This window comes from Arabidopsis lyrata (genome assembly GCF_000004255.2).
Source record: "Arabidopsis lyrata subsp. lyrata unplaced genomic scaffold ARALYscaffold_8, whole genome shotgun sequence".
NCBI lineage: Eukaryota > Viridiplantae > Streptophyta > Magnoliopsida > Brassicales > Brassicaceae > Arabidopsis > Arabidopsis lyrata.
In genome coordinates this window covers 7,464,525-7,482,866 of record NW_003302548.1, presented here as the reverse complement: position 1 = coordinate 7,482,866, position 18,342 = coordinate 7,464,525, and the positions used below count along the sequence as shown (strand labels likewise).

Below are 18,342 nucleotides of genomic sequence, written 5' to 3'. Positions count from 1 at the left end.
ATATATATATATATATATATATATATATACTAGTATTTTTGCAACACTTTGGTGACGGGTGGGTAAACATCCTTCTGGGTTAATCGGATATCCGATCCGTTTTTTAAAATCCTTCACAAAAAATTTGTTGGGTCGGGTTATATTTAACCCAACTCATACACCGGATATTCTATATTTAATAATTTAGATATTTAGAAGATTTGATTAAGATTTAGAATTATGATTCTCCTATCATCTTTGTTTGATTTGTTTTTAACTATTTTGAATCATCATATAATACATAAAGTAAAAAAAAATCAATTTTTTTTCTGCATATACTGTGATTCGAAATTTTAAAAACGCACATATATTATCTAATTGACGAAAATGTGTGTTCAACGTTCTACATCAATTAAAATATTTAGAAAATGATTCAGAATCATATCATAAATAAGATCAACATTAATAAAATAAATGAGTTTTTGGCCGGACGGGTTTTTGAATCAACAATAATAAAAAGATTAAACTATCATTAATCCGCCGCTTCAATACGGAGTAAATCATTAATTTTTTTTAATACCACCAATATTAGACATATCAAATCAGTCTCATTTAGAAAAGATTTTATAAAATCAAAAATCAAAAATCACTATTTTTAGAAAACAAATCAGAGGACGAGTTAAAAAATTATGGGACGGGTTATATTTTGGAACGGATTTATATGGCGAACGGGTTTGAATCAATATTTATAAAATTTTAAAATATCATTAACATGCCGCTTTAATATGAGTTAAATCCTCAGTTTATTATTGTTCCGTGAACTCGTGATATACCGTTATTTGATAATAATTATAAATTATAAAACATAAATATTTTATAAGGAGATATAATTTATAAAATTTTATATATACTAACTTTAAAAGATAAATCATCATGCGGTGTACCGCGGGTTAAAATCTAGTATAGAGATAAAATATTAGGGTTTAAGTTAGGGATTAAGTAATCTACAACTTTTTAACGGGCCTATAATGAACAACCACATAATAATCATATTATTCCTAACAAATATAGCGATTTATTTGAAAATTTCTTTTAATGAAAATGCTCTGATATATCATATACTTGATGTATAAATGGAATGTATTCTTTATTTGAAATATGAAATAGCCATTTAGCAAAATAAAAAGAAATATGAAATAGCCATTTTCCCGTGGAGTTTACAAACGAAAAGAGTATTTATTTAGATTCCAACACTAGACCAATTAAAAAAGCGTCCAAATTTCCAAATCAAACCCAAAATGTTTACCAATTCCAGAAAGCCCCAAAAAAAACAATTAGCTAAAGTGCGATTTAGGCGTCATCCAAGTAAGATCCTCCCGACCCAAACCATCGGCAATCATCTCTTCCGCTTCCGTAGCCGACCGGATTCTCAACAAAGGCCTCCTCGCCGGAAGAACTGGCAACGGCGCCTCCCCGCGTATAATCCTCACAGCCTCCTTCACCCTTGGCCGCTTCTCACAGTCAGGATGCGCACAAACCATCCCAACCATCAACACCCTTTCCATTTCCCCTGCATCGAACTCTTCCCTCAGCATGATGTCAGCACCATCCAAGACCTTCCCTGTCTCCCAGAGGCTCCACATCAGGTCTACAAGCACCGTCCCGTCATCCCCCACCGGCCTACGCCCCGTACACACTTCCAGAACCACAACTCCAAAGCTGTACACGTCGGTTTTTTCAGAGGGCACACCTGTATACACGTATTCAGGTGCCAAGTAACCCATAGTACCTGCTGGGAGTGTTGCAGCTCGTCCAGCTAGCAACGCACTGTGCTCGTAAATCTCAGCTAACCCGAAATCACCAAGCTTGGCGTTAAACTCGGCATCAAGCATTATGTTACAGGTCTTGACGTCACGGTGGATGATCTGTCTCTCACATTCTTCGTGTAGGTAAGTAAGTGCGGAAGCCACACCGAGAATGATGTTTACCCGCTGCTTCCAAGAGAGGACTATGAACTCTTCTGATGGATCCGATGAGGGTTTCTTGTGTAGGAATTCACTTAAACTTCCGTTTGGCAAGTACTCAAACACTAAGGCCGTCTCTGTTCCTTCGCTGCACCACCCCTGGAACTGAACCAGATTCTTGTGCCGCAAGTAACCAGTCATTGTGGTGAACTCTGTGGTGAAAGGGTTACGGTTGCACTGTGGCCAGTGATCTCGATCAAAGCGCTTCACGGCCACTGATCCGATAGAAGGAATAGAGCCTCTGTACACAGTAGCTGAAGCCCCTTGACCCACGATTGTGTTCTCATTGAATCCCGATGTTGCGGATTTGATCTCAGCCAAGGATAACCTTCCCGGCATCCTATTAATCCCCGAATTCGTATCAGCTCCTTCACTAATCCTTTTCTTGCCAGAAATCAATGAGAAAACAATAAACGCCACGAGAATAACAATTGCAGCCATACCAGGTAAAAGACTCCAAAATGGTATCTTAAATCCAACAACTGAAACCCTAAAGTCAAAACCTTTACGATGAATTCCCATCGGATTCTCGAAAACTTCCCCTGAGCAGACCAAACACTCTTCATCTTTCTCCTCCTCTTCTTGAATCGCATCAGAATGAGACTCAAAGGTCGTAAATTTCCACCTCTCAACGATATGCAAAGCTGACCCAACACCAGCATTCGAAGCAGAGAACCCAACGTGCATATACTCCTTAACTTTACCAGAGAGATCAATCTGTGTTGATAAAACAGGACTCGTAGGCTTAACACGAGAATACCCAACCCAAACCCTAATGAGTTTAAGAACATCACTATACTCAATCCACGCCATCATCTCTCTCCCACTCTTAAGATCAAACCCTTTTGAAATCGCATCAACGGAAGCAACGGAGAAGATTGAATTAACATCGATTCCAACGTGGTTATCGTTGATATCACCATGACCCGGGTCAAATCCAGTATCAAACTCGACGGCGATGAAAGAATCATCCGGATTTGGTAGACCCAAGAAGCCATTAGAGAAGACGAATGAGTCAGCATTAGATGTGATCAAGAAAGCGAAGCCGTCACCAAAAGGGCAAGAAGGAGAAGAGATGATGGAGAAGGAGAAGCGGCATGAGAAAGAAGCGGTTGTGTTAGTGGAAGGTTCAAGAAACTTAATTGGGTATACGTAGAGAGCTCGCCCGATGCCGGAGGAGGTTGGTTTTGACGGCGGTGTTGTGGCGGAGGGAAAGCAAGGTTGTTGTTGGGTTAGGGAGATTGTACGGTCGCGGAAGAAGGCGTCGCCGTAGAGAGTTAAGTTGTGTAGCGGCGGCGAGAAACGGTGAGAAAGTGTGGGAAAATCTTGGGAAAGGAAGAGAATTACGTAGAAGAAGAAGAGAGAGTGATGATGATTCATCTTGGTTCTCGTGTCATGTGGTTTGTGTTATTTTCTTGAATTTGATCTTTGGTTAAGAGAAGCAGAGAAAACTATAAATCGATTATTAACTCCAAGATGGTTTTGCAATGAAATGTACAAGAAGATAATTTTATAAGCGCTTGGTTCTATAGACAAAAATGAGAATGAATAAAGCTACAATGAGAATGAAGCAAAAAAAGTGCATTACTTTGTGAAAAATGGGAAGCTATTCAAAGTTGAATCAACCAGGAAAATGCTGCTATACATGGTTCTGCTGATTAGGAGCAATGAAATCATATAACAAGATAACCAAAAGTCAGTTCCAAACCTTTAAACTAGTAAAAGAGTCAAGTTATTATTACTTACTACAGTAATTCTCTTCAATGGAAAATTTGGGAACAGAAATGATTAAAGATCGTCTTACACAAATGTGAACAATGTAATTGTGAGAAAATCAAAACTGAGGAAACACTAAACCCAACAGAAAAAAGAAGCAAATCTTAGAAAGAACAAAGCCCTCACAATCTGCCACAGTAACCTCTTAGAATCCAAGCTTGGTTCTAGATAAAGCTTGATGCTTCTCTTGAGAAACAAGGAAAAACTCCCTCTCTCTGTTCATCTGACTATACCAAAAAGCAAACTCAAGAGTCAGCAGCAACGGTAGCTTCAGAATCTTCTTTCCTTTTCAAATATTCATTCAAGATTGTAAGCCTCGCAGTCTCAAACGCAAAATAACCGATCGCTGAGAAACAAGCGCTGTGAACAACTCGAGGCCCCATGCCACGGGTAAAACCAACCCAACCTTCCTCTTTCAATATCTGTCTCACTGTTCCAGCAACACCAGTATACATAGCAGCACCAAGTTTATTCACTGCCTCCACATGAATCTGCGTCATCAACCTAGTCTTCACCACATCTAATGGTGTAGTTATCGAAGCAGATATCGCACCAGCCAACGCACCACAACAAACACTCTGCAAAGGCTCAAGATGGCTCTGCTGCGTTTTCTCCAAAACCGCGGCTTTCAGATACTCAAACGACGAATAACTTAGTACACCAGCCGGTAAATTCCTCAACAATGTAGCCGAATAACCGGCATAAAGCCCCAAGATTCCATCTTTCTCAAGTATCTTAAGCAAAACTTGATACGACCTCCCACTAGCTCCAGCTTGCATTCTCTGTGTAATGAGCTCTTTAGGAACCATTATCGCCGACGAGATTATGTTTCCCATAGCACCAGCAGTAGGCGGGATTAAAACCATCGGAAAATCCGGGAATTTGGAGAGGAGAGACTTACCAAACTCACAAGTACCAAAATACACGGCGGAGGAAAACGTAGAGCCAACAATCACGGCGGAGACACCACTGTAGAAACCTAAAACACCTTTAGCTTGAAATGTCTTAACTATAGCATCAAATGTGTTGCGATAAACCTGAGAAGCGCCTTTGGTCTGAAGCTTGGTTTTGATTGCGTCAAGTGGGAGAAGAGCAACGTACGTAAAAGCTCCGGCGAGTCCACCGGCTCCGGCACCGATGATGGCACGTTCCCAGACGGAGAGTTGTTTCATGAGTGTTTGAATTTTTGGACTGCTTCGTGATGCTGGTTTGATCCATTTCAGGAATTCGGGTCCGGGTTTCGCGTGGATTGGATCCGAGATTGATGTTGATGCAAATAGTGGGTCGGATCTTCTGAAATTTGCTGGAAATTTTGTTGACTTTTGAGAGAATTTGGTTTTGGGTTTAGGGTTTCTGACGATAGGGCTTTGGACGGAGGTGAGATCGGAGAAATGAGCGAAGAGAGAATTGAAATCGTTGGGAAAATGGCAGTGATTAAGATTCGGTGATGGGAGGCCAAGAGTTTCGGAGAGTCTAGCTTCCATTGCTGATTTGGGTGAAGCTTGAGGAAGGAGAACCAAACAATAAAGATGATGACTGATATACTAAAGAGAAAGAAACAGCGCGTAGTGTAGTAAATAAAATACTAAACGGCATGAAGTTGAAGACGGAGAGCCAAAAAGATGATGATTCACACAGTGTACTAGCAACTAGTAAAAAAGCAAAAACGGCAATAAATTAATTAATAGGCCAAGGACGTTGCACCGAACGGTTCGGTTTGAGCCGGGTAGTCGATTTATGGGTAATTCGGTTGAGACTGAGAGGTCAAGCTACCGAATACAACCGAACTGAATTTTGGTTAGTATCGGTTTGGTTATGTGTCTAAATCCGTACAAAAAACATGATTTTGTTCTGAGATCGATTTTGAAAGAATTTTGGTATTAGCTGGTTAGAAAAATTAGAAAAAAAACCATTACCGGCCGTTCGATGAACCGATAACCAAACCTATTTCTAAATGTTGCCGATCAGTTCATTCCTATTGGCCAAAGCTGAGCGCAGTGAAGTTGGCTAACCATTTTCAAGATAAAATAGTTATCATCATCAGATTTGAGTCAATTAGTTTAAAGTTTAAACAATCATGAAATTCATGACAAACTATTTGCAAATAAGGCGAGAGATTCGCTATATACAGTGCAATGCCGGAGAATGGAGCTCTACATTCATCAAAATAAGGCTAACTGCTTCCTAAGCTTTTGCTTTCGTCGTTGTTTTTGGTTCATGTCTAGAATTGAGATTGTGATATAGGTGATGTTGCCACGCTTGATCTATCAGTACCACGAATGTTGTACTTCTCGTACACTCTTTCGCGATTCTCTGACCACCATGCTTCTGCTTGTTGCTCCCTGAATCTTCGCCGGCTGCAAATAAACACATAGGTATGGTATTAGTCTTGATCTCTAGAATGTATCAAGATACGGAGTGGGTTGATTATATAATGTTACCTAAAGCGCACACGTTTGAGATCTCTAGTTCCATCGCCTAGGGCCAATAGTGTTATATAAACACCAGGTTCATACTGTTCGATCCACTCCGCCTCCACTTGAGAAGCATTTGAAGCTGAGGCTGCTGAGCTTCTTGAGTTTCGGCGGTTGTCACCATCTTCTGAGAAACCATTACTGATTCGGACCCCCTCACTTAGAAGTTCGCCCATGCTTGCATCTGTGTTTCTTGGCGACTGGGAATTTCGCCAGAGTCCATTCATTGAACGAGCGGGCAGAGCCATAGGCGAAGCAAGTGAGGTGTCACTTATTGAATCAGATCGGGATTGACGCTGTCCATTTGCATTACCAAAGTGAAATCCGTTTTGCTCAAACCCGTTCAATAAATTAGCTGTCCGTGTGGTCTCAGCTTTGTAAGCACCCGGTGGTAGCAGCGCAGCTATATCCTTGACCTGGAAAGATCATTAGGAATTTTTAGCGAAGAAACAGTAAAAAATATTCAAAATGTTCGAGGAAGGGGGTGCTAGAAATAAACAAGAAAACTTAGAGGGAATCATATGTCAAGAATGAATATATCACACAGAGACTTATGGAATACACAGACAGTTTAAGAGAATCAAGCCAAAACCTGAGCTGTCAGAGATTTTATAACTTCTTTTGCGGCTTCTGATTTGGCAGATTCCTCTGCTGCCAGGTTCATTGCTTCTTTTACTTTTTTCACAGATTTCTGAACTTCGAATTCTTGGACCTCGCATCTGTGCCTCAGACTCTCGGCCTGAACACAATATCACATATTCATTTTAAAAACAAATCACAAGAATTTATGGAAAAAAATTCAGATGAAAAAATTGAGGAAAAGTTAAGAGTTTAGGCAAATGAGGAAGAAAAGGATAATGGTTCAAGGGCGAGTTTACCTGGGCGCGCAATTTGACTACTTCCTGATTCAGAAGTTCATTTGTCTTCTTCAAACTCTCAGCTATACTTGTTGAAAAACCGAGACCAGCCGTCAAAGGAATGGGAGTGACTGAACGAGGAGGACTAGACCTCCTTGAGAAAGGTGACACAGATCTGGAGCTTGCTCCAGATGGAGTTACTGCTGGTTTTGGTGGCCCACGCCGTAAGTCAGCCACATTAGTCAGAGCATCTCTAAGTTGAGTTAGAGGTGTTTGGGAAGTGCGGACAAGAGAGAATGTATCCGCCTTCTTTCCTTGTCTAGCTGCCCTGCTATCCAGCTGCCTGATCAAATCTATATTTGATGGTATTCCTGATTTAGCCAATCTTATCTCGGCTTTATCCAATCTGTCCTTGTTCTCACCGGAAAGTCGTGGCATAATATTCTTCCTGCTATCAGTACTAGCTTCTGACACTTTACTTAGTTTAGAGTAACATGAATCGCAGACACGATAAGGCTTGCCTGGATTAGGGGCCAAAGCAGCTTTTAGTGATTTCTTGGAACTGCATGAATGGCAGTGGACAAGTCCACAGTTGTAACAATTGTGTCTTTTTCGTGTGAATCCGAAAGCCTGTCTACAAGCTGAACATTGAGATTGCTCAGTACCAGAAACCCATTTATGAAGACATATTGCTGCTGTGAAGTTTGAACCACAGGCAATATTTTTTACATGTCTCTCTTTCAAAGTATCGACAAGACTTGGTGCCTTACGGTCCTCAATATCTCCATGACCTAATCTCCCATTGGCACCCTTCCCCCATGTAAATACTTCATTTCGAGATGTTAAAACTGCTACATGATAAGCTCCGCATGCTATTTCTTCAACACAATCCTTAATCAGTTTATCCTCTACTAAGCAAGGAAGCTTCCCATCAGCATTGGGATTCCCTAGTTGACCATAAACTGTACTACCCATCGTGTAAACTTTTCCCGATGTGGTCAAACCAACTGTTAAACTATGTCCACAGGCAACTCTGTGAAAAGTATGGTCAATTAGAGCTGATACACATGTGGGTTTAAGCCGAGACTCTTTATCTCCATGACCAAGACGGCTCTTGTCACCATCACCCCATGTGAACAGCTTTCCTGATGAAATACTTGAAGTTGACTGAGTGACAATGACTTCTACTATTGCAGCAGCATGCCATACACCACATGCAACAGCAATAGTCCGCAAACCAGATAAAGATTCAACTTCTCTTGGATAAAATACAGTTTCCTTGTCACCATGCCCTAAAACACCAAAAGTCCCATCTCCAAAAGTAAAAAGCTGTCCAGTTGATGTTATCAAAGCGGTGTGCCATGGTCCACAGGATACGGAAGCAATTTGAAGACCTTCAAGAGGACCTGATATTCTCTTAGGTATCCAGTGACTCACATCGGTACCATGGCCGAGAAGTCCTGCATTGTGTGTTCCATCACCCCATGTGTAAATCTCTCCTGTCATTGTGACAGCGCATGTATGGAACTCACCACAGGCAACAAAGTCAACACTAGTAGCAGCTAGAGACTCAATAAGCTGTGGCCCAGTAACATCTTTTCCCATTCCATGGCCAAGACGTCCTCCGGATGCTTCACCCCATGTAAAAACCTCACCTTGCCTAGAGACTAGAGCAGCATGCCTAACACCACATGCTATGTGATGGACATCCAAAACTACATTGGATTCTAACGGCTTTGGAATCAGAACATCAGACCTTGAACCAACACAAGTAGCATTCTTCTCAGCCCCGAATTTGGCAACATTATCACATAGCACTTCACCCCATATATAAACATCACCTAGAGCATCACAATCATCTGGAGCAGAACCATGACTTGAGCTGCTTTGAACACTAGAAACACTAACCCGGAACACGTCTGATCCAGGTCCTCGTACTAACATATTTGGGCTATCTGATGCCACATGTGACCGTTCAGAACTGACAGAATTCTCAGTTCTAGAAGTCCGGGGAAAAGCGGTTGAATTGTAGGGAGTCTCAGCAATGTTATAATCTCGAGAAGCACAAACTGAGCTGTTGGTAGGACTGCTTAATGTCAAGTCTCTGCTGTCCTGGAAATGAGGAAAATGAAACAAAACAAAGTTCAGGAAAATCTAAATGAGACTTATTTTGAGAAGAGAGAAATACATTTGCAACATCAATAATATTGTCGCTGTCAGCTTTAGGAATGCTTATTACTTACAGCAATAGAAAGGCCTCCATCACTCCAGCCGTCAATTTTAGAGCGGCCAGCCTGACCAGATATCAAAGCTTTTAGGCCAGCTATCCACACCTCTGCCTCAACTTTGTCCTTGCAAATCTGAAAATACAGCAACCTTTTCACTTCACATATACAGAGGCATACAATACTCGGGGAAGAGAAAGTAACTGAGTTTTATTCACTAACCAAATCAAGAGTCCGCTTCCTGTTGGAGTATATTAGGGAAAAAGATAAATAATCCTTATCCGGGCGAAGGTAACGTTGGAAAACAGCCTGATAGTATAAACGTGATCAAAGTTAAACAAAAGACTAGAAATTTTGCTGCCTTTGTATAATGATGTATCAAAAGAGAGAGTAGAATGTTAAAGAGAAGTTACAGTTCGCTGTCCTGGAACAATCTTAGATACAGTTGCTAACTTTAAACGTTTTTCTCCACCATTTGAAATCCAGATCAAAGATGTCTCATCCTGCAAATAACATGTCCAAGGTGGTAAGATAAAAAGGTTGATATGTGACCAAACACAAGGATACAAAAAAATCGAGGACATCATCTCAAATGTAATCCATTTAATCTAAAGCACACTCACATTGGAGAGTCTAAATGGACAAAACTTAGGCTTTCCTTTCCGACCATATTTCAACAGTTGAGCACCTTTCTTCAATGCAATTAGAGCCTGCAAAATATAGGGAAGGGCTTTTGTAAAGATCTTGGAATGAGATATAGTATTCATTCACCTTGACATTTAAATGCTAAATTCTAATCATTTTCGAAGACATTAACCCTAACCAATTCAGAACAGCAAAATTTCAGACAACATCTATTAAGCCTAAGATCAACAAAACAAAGATTATGTGTTTCATCAAAACAGAGACATACATATAAAAACACAGAGAAAAAAAGAAGAATTGGACCTGCTCGATGTCTCGCACGACATTACCATAACTCACAAGATCTGCCATTCCATGAGAGAGCTTTACCAAAATAGCCAAACCCTCTCCGATCGTACGGTGGAGCAGCACCGGTCATTCTAAGCAAACAAGACTACGTGAAGTCTCCGCCGTTCTAACCATCAAATTCCGTGCTAACTTCAAAACCCACAATTGTACTTAACCTTCTTTATCAAATTCTTTAACAAAAAGGTGAAATTTGAAACCCTAGCTTCGGAGTTGGGAAGTTTCCGATGAATTGGGTGTGCTCGGAAATCAAGAAAAAAGCTTTCACTGTTTTAGGTGGTAACGGCTGTCGTGTGCTTGTAAATGGCGGTTTTTTTTTGGTATTCTTGACAAATTTTCGTCGAATGATTGAAGAAGATGAAGATGGTCGGAGAGAGACCGGAGATGGCGAGAGAAAGAGCGCGAGAATGAAATCAGTGTCTCAACCGGCAAACGAAACAAGTCTTTGCCGTGGAATTCCAAGTACGGACAGAGTCAATGTTGAAAAGTAATACAATAACAAATTATCTATTAATTAATAGGGTAATATACATATTCCTTGTTTATTTTTTATTTTCCACCTCAATCTTTCTTACCTTAAAACAAGAAGAAAAATACACAAATTACCAATGTGACATTGGATTAGTGGTTGAATGCAATAGTAAACCAAAACCTCAAGTACTCGAGTTTTGAGTTTTGTTAAGAGGAATAATTTATTATTAATCTCGGTTTTTGGAGATGTACGGACTTAGACCAAAAAAATTTAGATTACAAAAGAAAAAATCAATAATGAGTCTGTTTAGTGATGGAACAAAACTATTTATAGTTTTGAATTGATGTGATATTTATAGTTAGATTGGAAGTATATAAAAAAAAACTATTTTTATATAATTATAAGAACAATTCTAAACGACGTCGTTTTGATTCAACGGAGATTTCTAACGGAAAGTTAACCCTATCATCGTCTCGTTAACGGAAATTTAACGACATATCCGAAATGGCCAGGTCAACGAAAACTTAACCATTTTATCAAAAGTCAAACTAAACTTTATGATTTAAATGACATTTCGAGAGTTCATGCTTTTTTTGTCCCAAATTTGAAAGTTCGCGCATTTTCCGACATTTTTCCCAAACCAAAACCGCAAGTACTCGAGTTTTGAGTTTTGTTAAGAGGCTAATTTATTATTAATCTCGGTTTTTGGAGATGTACGGACTTAGACCAAAAAAATTTAGATTACAAAAGAAAAGATCAGTAATGAGTCGGTTTAGTGACGGGATTTTAAAAACATTTTGTGTTTTTTTTTATAAAATTTTGAAAATAACATAAAAGAAAAATAAATACAAATTTTAAAAAAAAAAAGAAGTACAAATTCTTGACACTATAGACCGTACCAAATAATATTTTTGGACGATTGGTAGTTTTTTCTTTGTTATAAAAGACTAGGATGATTGGTAATGGTAACCAACTATTTTTTTAATCGAATCATCTTTTCAACCATTGTTTCTAACCATCTCTTTCAACCATTTCTACTTCATCTAACCAACTTATTAATTAGAAATTTCCAAAACATTTCAACTTCAACCGTAGGGGTAGAAAGCTACTTGTAACACCGGAGGAGAATAGAGGAAGTCACGAAGTGGTGACTTTAGAAGAAATGATTAAAGAACTATAAAAATGGAACACACGATGAGCTTGGTACTAAGTCTCATCATTGTTAATCTTAAATTTTGTTTCTTTTTCATTCGTGCTAAGGTCTCCTCTATTTCTCATTTTATATAAGAACGTGTGTTAATTTCACAATATACACACGCCAACGAACATGATTAGTTGTTTGGTTGGGTTTACAAATTCCAAAAGCTTTTAAGGCAGATAAAACATTAATCATCAAAAACCACCAAAAAATTGTGAATCGGATAACCAAAATGAATCATCTAACCGATTTTAATAGCTTTCGTAAAGTTTTAAACATATTTTACATTTTTTTTAGTTCTTATAATCTATTTAATTAAATATGTTTAATGGTAATTATATATAAACAATGAAATCATATATTTTAAGTTAAACTTTGCAGAAAAAAATAATATTAAAATATTATTAGGTATTTTGATTTCTTGTTTTTCGTTAAAGAATACTTGTTATGTATATATAATTATATATCTTTCAAAAACATAATTGTCTTGTCTTAGCGTTTTCTTTTTTTCTTCCGTTAAAATTTGTGTGTTTATTGAGTCACTCTAATATAGCTGTTGACAAAAAAAAAAAAAAATTGTGTTTTATTAAAATACATATATATATTTTTTTTTTGAATACCAGGAGGTTCTGAGCAAAAGCCTGTAATCCCCCCAGGCCCAAAACCACATCATGTAATATTAGCCAGCGACTTCTAAACTTCGCTTATGATCTTTCCCATTTGAGCTAACGATAGTATTTAAAATACATATCATGCATACTTTACAACGAGTTTCAGCAATTGCCTATATTCTCAAGCTTTGTTGAAGATACTCTTTGAGCACAACCACATTTAGTGCCCAATCTCAAATACATATTAAATTGTTTGAACTTTTTCTTCTAATATAACTTTTTATTTATTAATCTAAATTTTTATATTAAACAATTAATGTTTATAAACTACAACTAATGTTTAGATTTTAGTACATACAATTAATCACTATAATTGTGTTTAATTGCGTGTGTTGTAGAGAAGATTTATGAGATATTTTTGGATAAAAAGAATAGCACTTAATATATTTAATTTTATTGCAAGAAAAAAAATATAACAACTCATACTTGAAAAAAAATTAAATATATTTTCCAAATAAAATTAGTAGGATATATATATATATTTATTTATGTATTCTTGCGGTTATATTTATTCTTCTAGTATGATTCTTGATACGCATGTGTTTATCTTTTCAAAAGGAGAATGGAAAAGTGAAAACAATTCGGTGGCTTTCTTTCAAAAGGAATTAATTCCTTTCAATTTTCTTTCTTATCTCCAAAATAATGGTATATGTTCTTACGATTTATTATTCTATTTTTTCCCAACTATTCATTAAAAACAGTTTTTTCTTAAATTTCTTCATTTACTAACCTAATATCATCCTAGTTAGCTAAAAATCACAACCTTATATAATTAGATTAGGACTCGTATTATACACAGATTAACAGATAAATTATAATTTTATAGAAATTTTAATAATTTGTTTTTGCAATTGTACAAATGTCATGTTGAATTTCAGTTGAACTAACTATAAAGTTTATCATATATTTCGTTTCGAAACCCAAATTTATTTTTTTCAGATTATATAATGTTTAAAATAATAGAAATTAAGAAAATATATATGTATATATAAAAATATATTTTAAGTTATATATATATGTCAACGTTTCCTAATGCAGAATTTAGTTATTTGTATTTTTTAAAAAACTTAACCAACGATAAGCCGAACTACACTTGAGTTTAATGTTGTAACTCTCATCTCAATTTCTCTATTCCATCTAAATATTCATAACCACCTATAAGTTATTAAATTTCTTTACTAAACTACTATTACTATGTAAGCTAAACTTTGGATATCATTAACTTTTCTTAAACGTCTTACTCAAACATCACGACTACACTCAATCCCCATTCATCTTTGATACTAATTTTATAATTATTATAATTACATATTGTAAAATACGTAGATTTTTGTTTTTAAAAAAATGGATAAACATATTTAAGTTGCAAAACTGACAAATATTAAAACACGTATTAAAATCTAATCAGTTAATTGAAACGTGTCGTGATTTCGTGAATTATAGTTTTACAATATGTCAAGTTTGGTTAAGAATTTTCAAAATTTATATAATAAGATTAGTACATTTTTATTTCGCTTTTCCGGTATGATAAAGAATTTATTGTTGGGGTCGGATCCCACACATCTTCGGTAGGATCCACTTGGATCTGTCAACGTCATTATTACATAATAATCCTCTTGGATTTCTAGATGTTTCATTGCCGGGATCGAGCTCGACCTGTCGGAAGTTCGATTCAGTTTATTAAAGAGCTCAATCTTTACCAGTACGGAGTTCGCTCTTATTCAACATACAGTTCGCATAAAGGAAAGCCGAAGCGAGGAGAATATTGTTCGAGGTTCGCGGCATCGTCAAGACACAGGAGTTCGGAGTCAACAAGAAAGAGTTCGGAAGATCCACGCGAAGCCCAAGATAGTTCAAATTCAAGCCGTTTCGGTCAAATTGTAACCTACATGATTAATACGGATCAATGCGATTATGAGCAGTAAATGACCGCATTGATCATGTTTTCTCTATAAAAATAACCTCAAACGCATGTGTTTGGGGAGAGAACAACTTTTTACCTCTTACGATCAAGCAATACAACATACTCTTTCTCTTATATTTACTATTTTAATCTTGCCAAGCTCTTTCGCTTTATTTAGTTTATTGGTTACTTTCCTTTTCAAATCCTTATTTTCATTTGTTGATTTTAGAGTTTTTCTCCACAAAAATACTTAAAGACAATCGAGTGTGAATCCTACATCCACATTTTGGCGCCGCCTGTGGGGGATTACCGCAAAACTCTTTAATCTCAAAATCTCTCTTTTTCAAACCAAGAAACTATGGCTGATCAGCAAGCTTTGAGCAATGCAATTGCCTCGCTTACTCAGTCAACCACCGATCTGACCAATCAGATGGGTACACTCGCTAGTGCCAACGCCACTTTTGGTGAAAGGTTAAACTCAATCGAGCAAACTTTAACGAGTGTTCAAAATACTCAAACAAATTTGTCAAACGCGCAGAACGTTGTTTCCAACCGTTTAGATAATTTGTCCTCAGCACAAACGACAGCGTATCAGCGCACACTATTCTAAACTCCCACACAAAACAGATCCGGGAGCACTCAAACTCCTCCTACAGGCCCTCTTGCTAGTACTAGCAATTAGACAACCGTAGGAGATGGGTCTAATCCAACCGGGGATGAAAATCCCCAAAATCAGGGCAATCCTGCTATTGACGAAGGACTCCTTATGGAAGAACCTGATGTCATCCTTTCCGATGATTTCGTCAAAGTTCGTCAAGAGCTTGATGAGATGAAGTCAAAGTTTCATCAGGCGACCAGTTCGGCACTTGAGATCGATCGAGTAATCGAAGAAACTCGACGAACACCCTTAACTTCGAGAATCTCGAACCTTCGGATCAAAGATTCTCGAAAGGTCAAATTACCAACTTACGATGGTAAAGGTGATCCTAAAAATCACCTCGCTGCTTTTTAGATCGTTGCTGGCAAAATTGATCTAGAACCAGACGAGGAAGATGCCAGATATTGCAAACTATTCTCTGACAATCTATCCGGATCGGCTTTATTATGGTTCACTCAGTTGGAGCCTGAATCTATTGATAGTTTTAAGGAATTGTCCTCCGCATTCCTAAAACAGTATTCCATGTTCATGGAAAAGGCAACCTTTGATGCAGATCTATGGAATTTAACCCAAGGTCAGAACGAACCACTTTGCAAATATATCGCTAAATTCAAAGAAGTGATAGCCAAAATTCATGGGGTGTCGCACGCTGCTGCCCTCTCTGCTTTAAGGAACGGACTTTGGCATGAATCCCGATTTCGCGAAGAAATTATCGTCAATCGTCCGAGCACTATCCAAGATGCTTTATTCAGAGCTACTAATTGGATGGAGGCAGAAGAAGAAAATCTTAGCCTCGCTAAAAAGCATCGGCCAGCAAAATTGGTCGTTGGAAATCCAACTAAAAAATTCGAACCAAAAGATCAAAAACGGTTCGGAGTTAATCCTGCTACTAATGCCGTAGGAAAACCCTCCCCAAACAAAGGAAGATACAATTCTTCTAATACCTGGGTTAGAGATGAGAGTGCCTATTGCGATATTCATAGAGTAAATGGGCATTCTACCAAAGATTGCAGCATACTCAAAAAGCACATCACCGAACTGTGGGCAGCTGGAGAGCTCGCTAACTTCAATATCGAGGAGTTTGTGGAATCTTATCATAAAGAAAAAGAAGATTCCGAAGCGTCCAATCCTCCTGAAAAGAAAGCCCAATGGGGCCGGAACTCCGAACACTCCTAAGAAAAGGATCGATGTTATAATAGGAGGATCCAAATTGTGCCGACATTCGATCAGATCAATCAAAAGGCACAAGAAATCAGCAGCAATTCAAACCGCTGTGGGTTTCCAGTCAAATGAACAAACACCTTCTATCTCTTTCGATAATTCGGACACTCCAGGATTAACAGGACCTCATGACGATGCTCTTATAATAACTTTAGATGTTGCAAACTTCGAAGTAACTAGGTGTCTAATTGATACTGGAAGCTCGATAGATCTCATATTTCTAAGCACTTTGCAAAGAATGGGAATCAGTAAGGCTGACATTATCGGTCCACCGGCACCATTAGTAGCTTTCACGAGTGACACATCTATGTCCTTGGGGAACATAAAACTACCAGTGCTCGCCGCAGGGGTTCCTAAAATTGTAGAATTTATTGTTTTCGACCGTCCGGCCGCTTACAACATAATTCTCGGAACTCCGTGGATTTACCAAATGAGGGCTATACCTTCAACTTATCACCAATGTGTGAAATTTCCAACTCCTGCATGAATCGGAACCATTCGAGGAGATCAGGAAACGTCGCGATCTTGCTACCTCATGGGACATCGTTTAAAGCTTAAATAGAAATTAATGATAAACGCTAAGCAAGAAATCACTTCGCGTTACCCAAGTGGTCTCAGTTCGAGTGAAGTTACCACAAAAATTGAAATTGATTCCGAATTTCCAGATCGAAAAGTAAAAATTGGTACTACTTTAGATTCAGAAATCAAAGATCAATTGGTAACTTTTCTAAAAGAAAATAAGTATACTTTTTCCTGGTCGGCGAAAGATATGCCTGGAATCGACAAAAGTATCATTACCCATGATTTAAACGTCGATCCCAGTTTTAAACCAATAAAGCAAAAAAGAAGAAAACTTGGTCCAGACCAAGCTCAAGCGGTCAATGACGAAGTTGATAAGCTTTTAAAAATTGGTTCCATCAGAGAAGTAAAATACCCGGACTGGTTAGCAAACCCCATGGTAGTCAAAAAGAAAAACGGAAAGTGGAGAGTATGTGTCGATTTCACCGACATTAACAAAGCTTGCCCAAAAGATAGCTTTCCTCTCCCACATATCGATCTGCTCGTTGAGTCAACAGCCGGAAACGAACTCTTAACATTTATGGATGCATTCTCTGGATATAATCAGATCATGATGAATCCCGAAGATGAAGAGAAAACATCCTTCATAACAGATAGAGGAATCTACTGTTACAAAGTTATGCCATTTGGTCTAAAAAATGCCGGTGCAACATACCAACGTTTGGTTAACAAAATGTTTTCAGAACATTTGGGCAAAACGATGGAAGTGTATATTAATGATATGCTCGTGAAATCTCTTAAGAAATCTGAGCACATCACACATCTCGAGCAATGTTTCAAAATTTTCAACGAGTTTGGAATTAAATTAAATCCAGCTAAATGTTCCTTTGGCGTGCCTTCCGGAGAATTCCTGGGGTACATAGTCACAGAAAGAGGAATAGAAGCAAATCCTAATCAGATTAACGCTTTCCTTACTATGCCTTCGCCAAGAAACATAAAGGAGGTCCAACGATTGACAGGCAGAATTGCTACATTAAATCGTTTCATATCGAAGTCTACCGATAGATGTCTCCCCTTTTATCAAATTTTGAAAGGGAACAAAAAATTTCAGTGGGATGATCAATGCGAAGCAGCATTTGGTCAACTCAAAACTTATCTGACAACACCGCCGATTCTCTCAAAACCTGAATTAGATGAGAAACTTTATCTCTACATTTCAGTTTCTAACCATTCTGTAAGTGGGGTTTTAGTTCGAGAGGACCGAGGTGAGCAAAAGCCAATTTTCTACATAAATAAATCTCTTACTAGTCCAGAAACGAGATATACCATGATGGAGAAATTAGCTTTAGCAGTGGTCATATCTGCTAGAAAACTC

At 38.0% G+C, this 18,342-nt stretch overlaps 3 protein-coding genes across 3 annotated transcripts; all 3 read right to left on the bottom strand.

The window, feature by feature from the left end:
• Positions 1 to 1,062: 1,062 nt before the first annotated feature.
• On the bottom strand, positions 1,063 to 3,611 carry LOC9299895 (L-type lectin-domain containing receptor kinase S.6). The gene has a single exon (XM_002863773.2). It carries the CDS (start codon positions 3,381 to 3,383, stop codon positions 1,314 to 1,316), a length of 2,070 nt encoding a protein of 689 aa, XP_002863819.1. The 5' UTR covers positions 3,384 to 3,611; the 3' UTR covers positions 1,063 to 1,313.
• A 127-nt stretch (positions 3,612 to 3,738) lies between these two features.
• On the bottom strand, positions 3,739 to 5,324 carry LOC9299894 (protein MITOFERRINLIKE 1, chloroplastic). Its single transcript, XM_002863772.2, has one exon. It carries the CDS (start codon positions 5,261 to 5,263, stop codon positions 4,025 to 4,027), a length of 1,239 nt encoding a protein of 412 aa, XP_002863818.1. The 5' UTR covers positions 5,264 to 5,324; the 3' UTR covers positions 3,739 to 4,024.
• A 446-nt stretch (positions 5,325 to 5,770) lies between these two features.
• Positions 5,771 to 10,847, bottom strand: LOC9301642. Its single transcript, XM_002863771.2, has 9 exons — positions 10,284 to 10,847; positions 9,959 to 10,045; positions 9,749 to 9,838; positions 9,558 to 9,644; positions 9,354 to 9,470; positions 7,132 to 9,222; positions 6,846 to 6,992; positions 6,221 to 6,669; positions 5,771 to 6,136 (listed from the first exon to the last, which is right to left on the bottom strand). The coding sequence occupies exons 1-9, from the start codon at positions 10,329 to 10,331 to the stop codon at positions 6,001 to 6,003; spliced, it is 3,252 nt and encodes a 1,083-aa protein (XP_002863817.1). The 5' UTR covers positions 10,332 to 10,847; the 3' UTR covers positions 5,771 to 6,000.
• Positions 10,848 to 18,342: the final 7,495 nt, after the last annotated feature.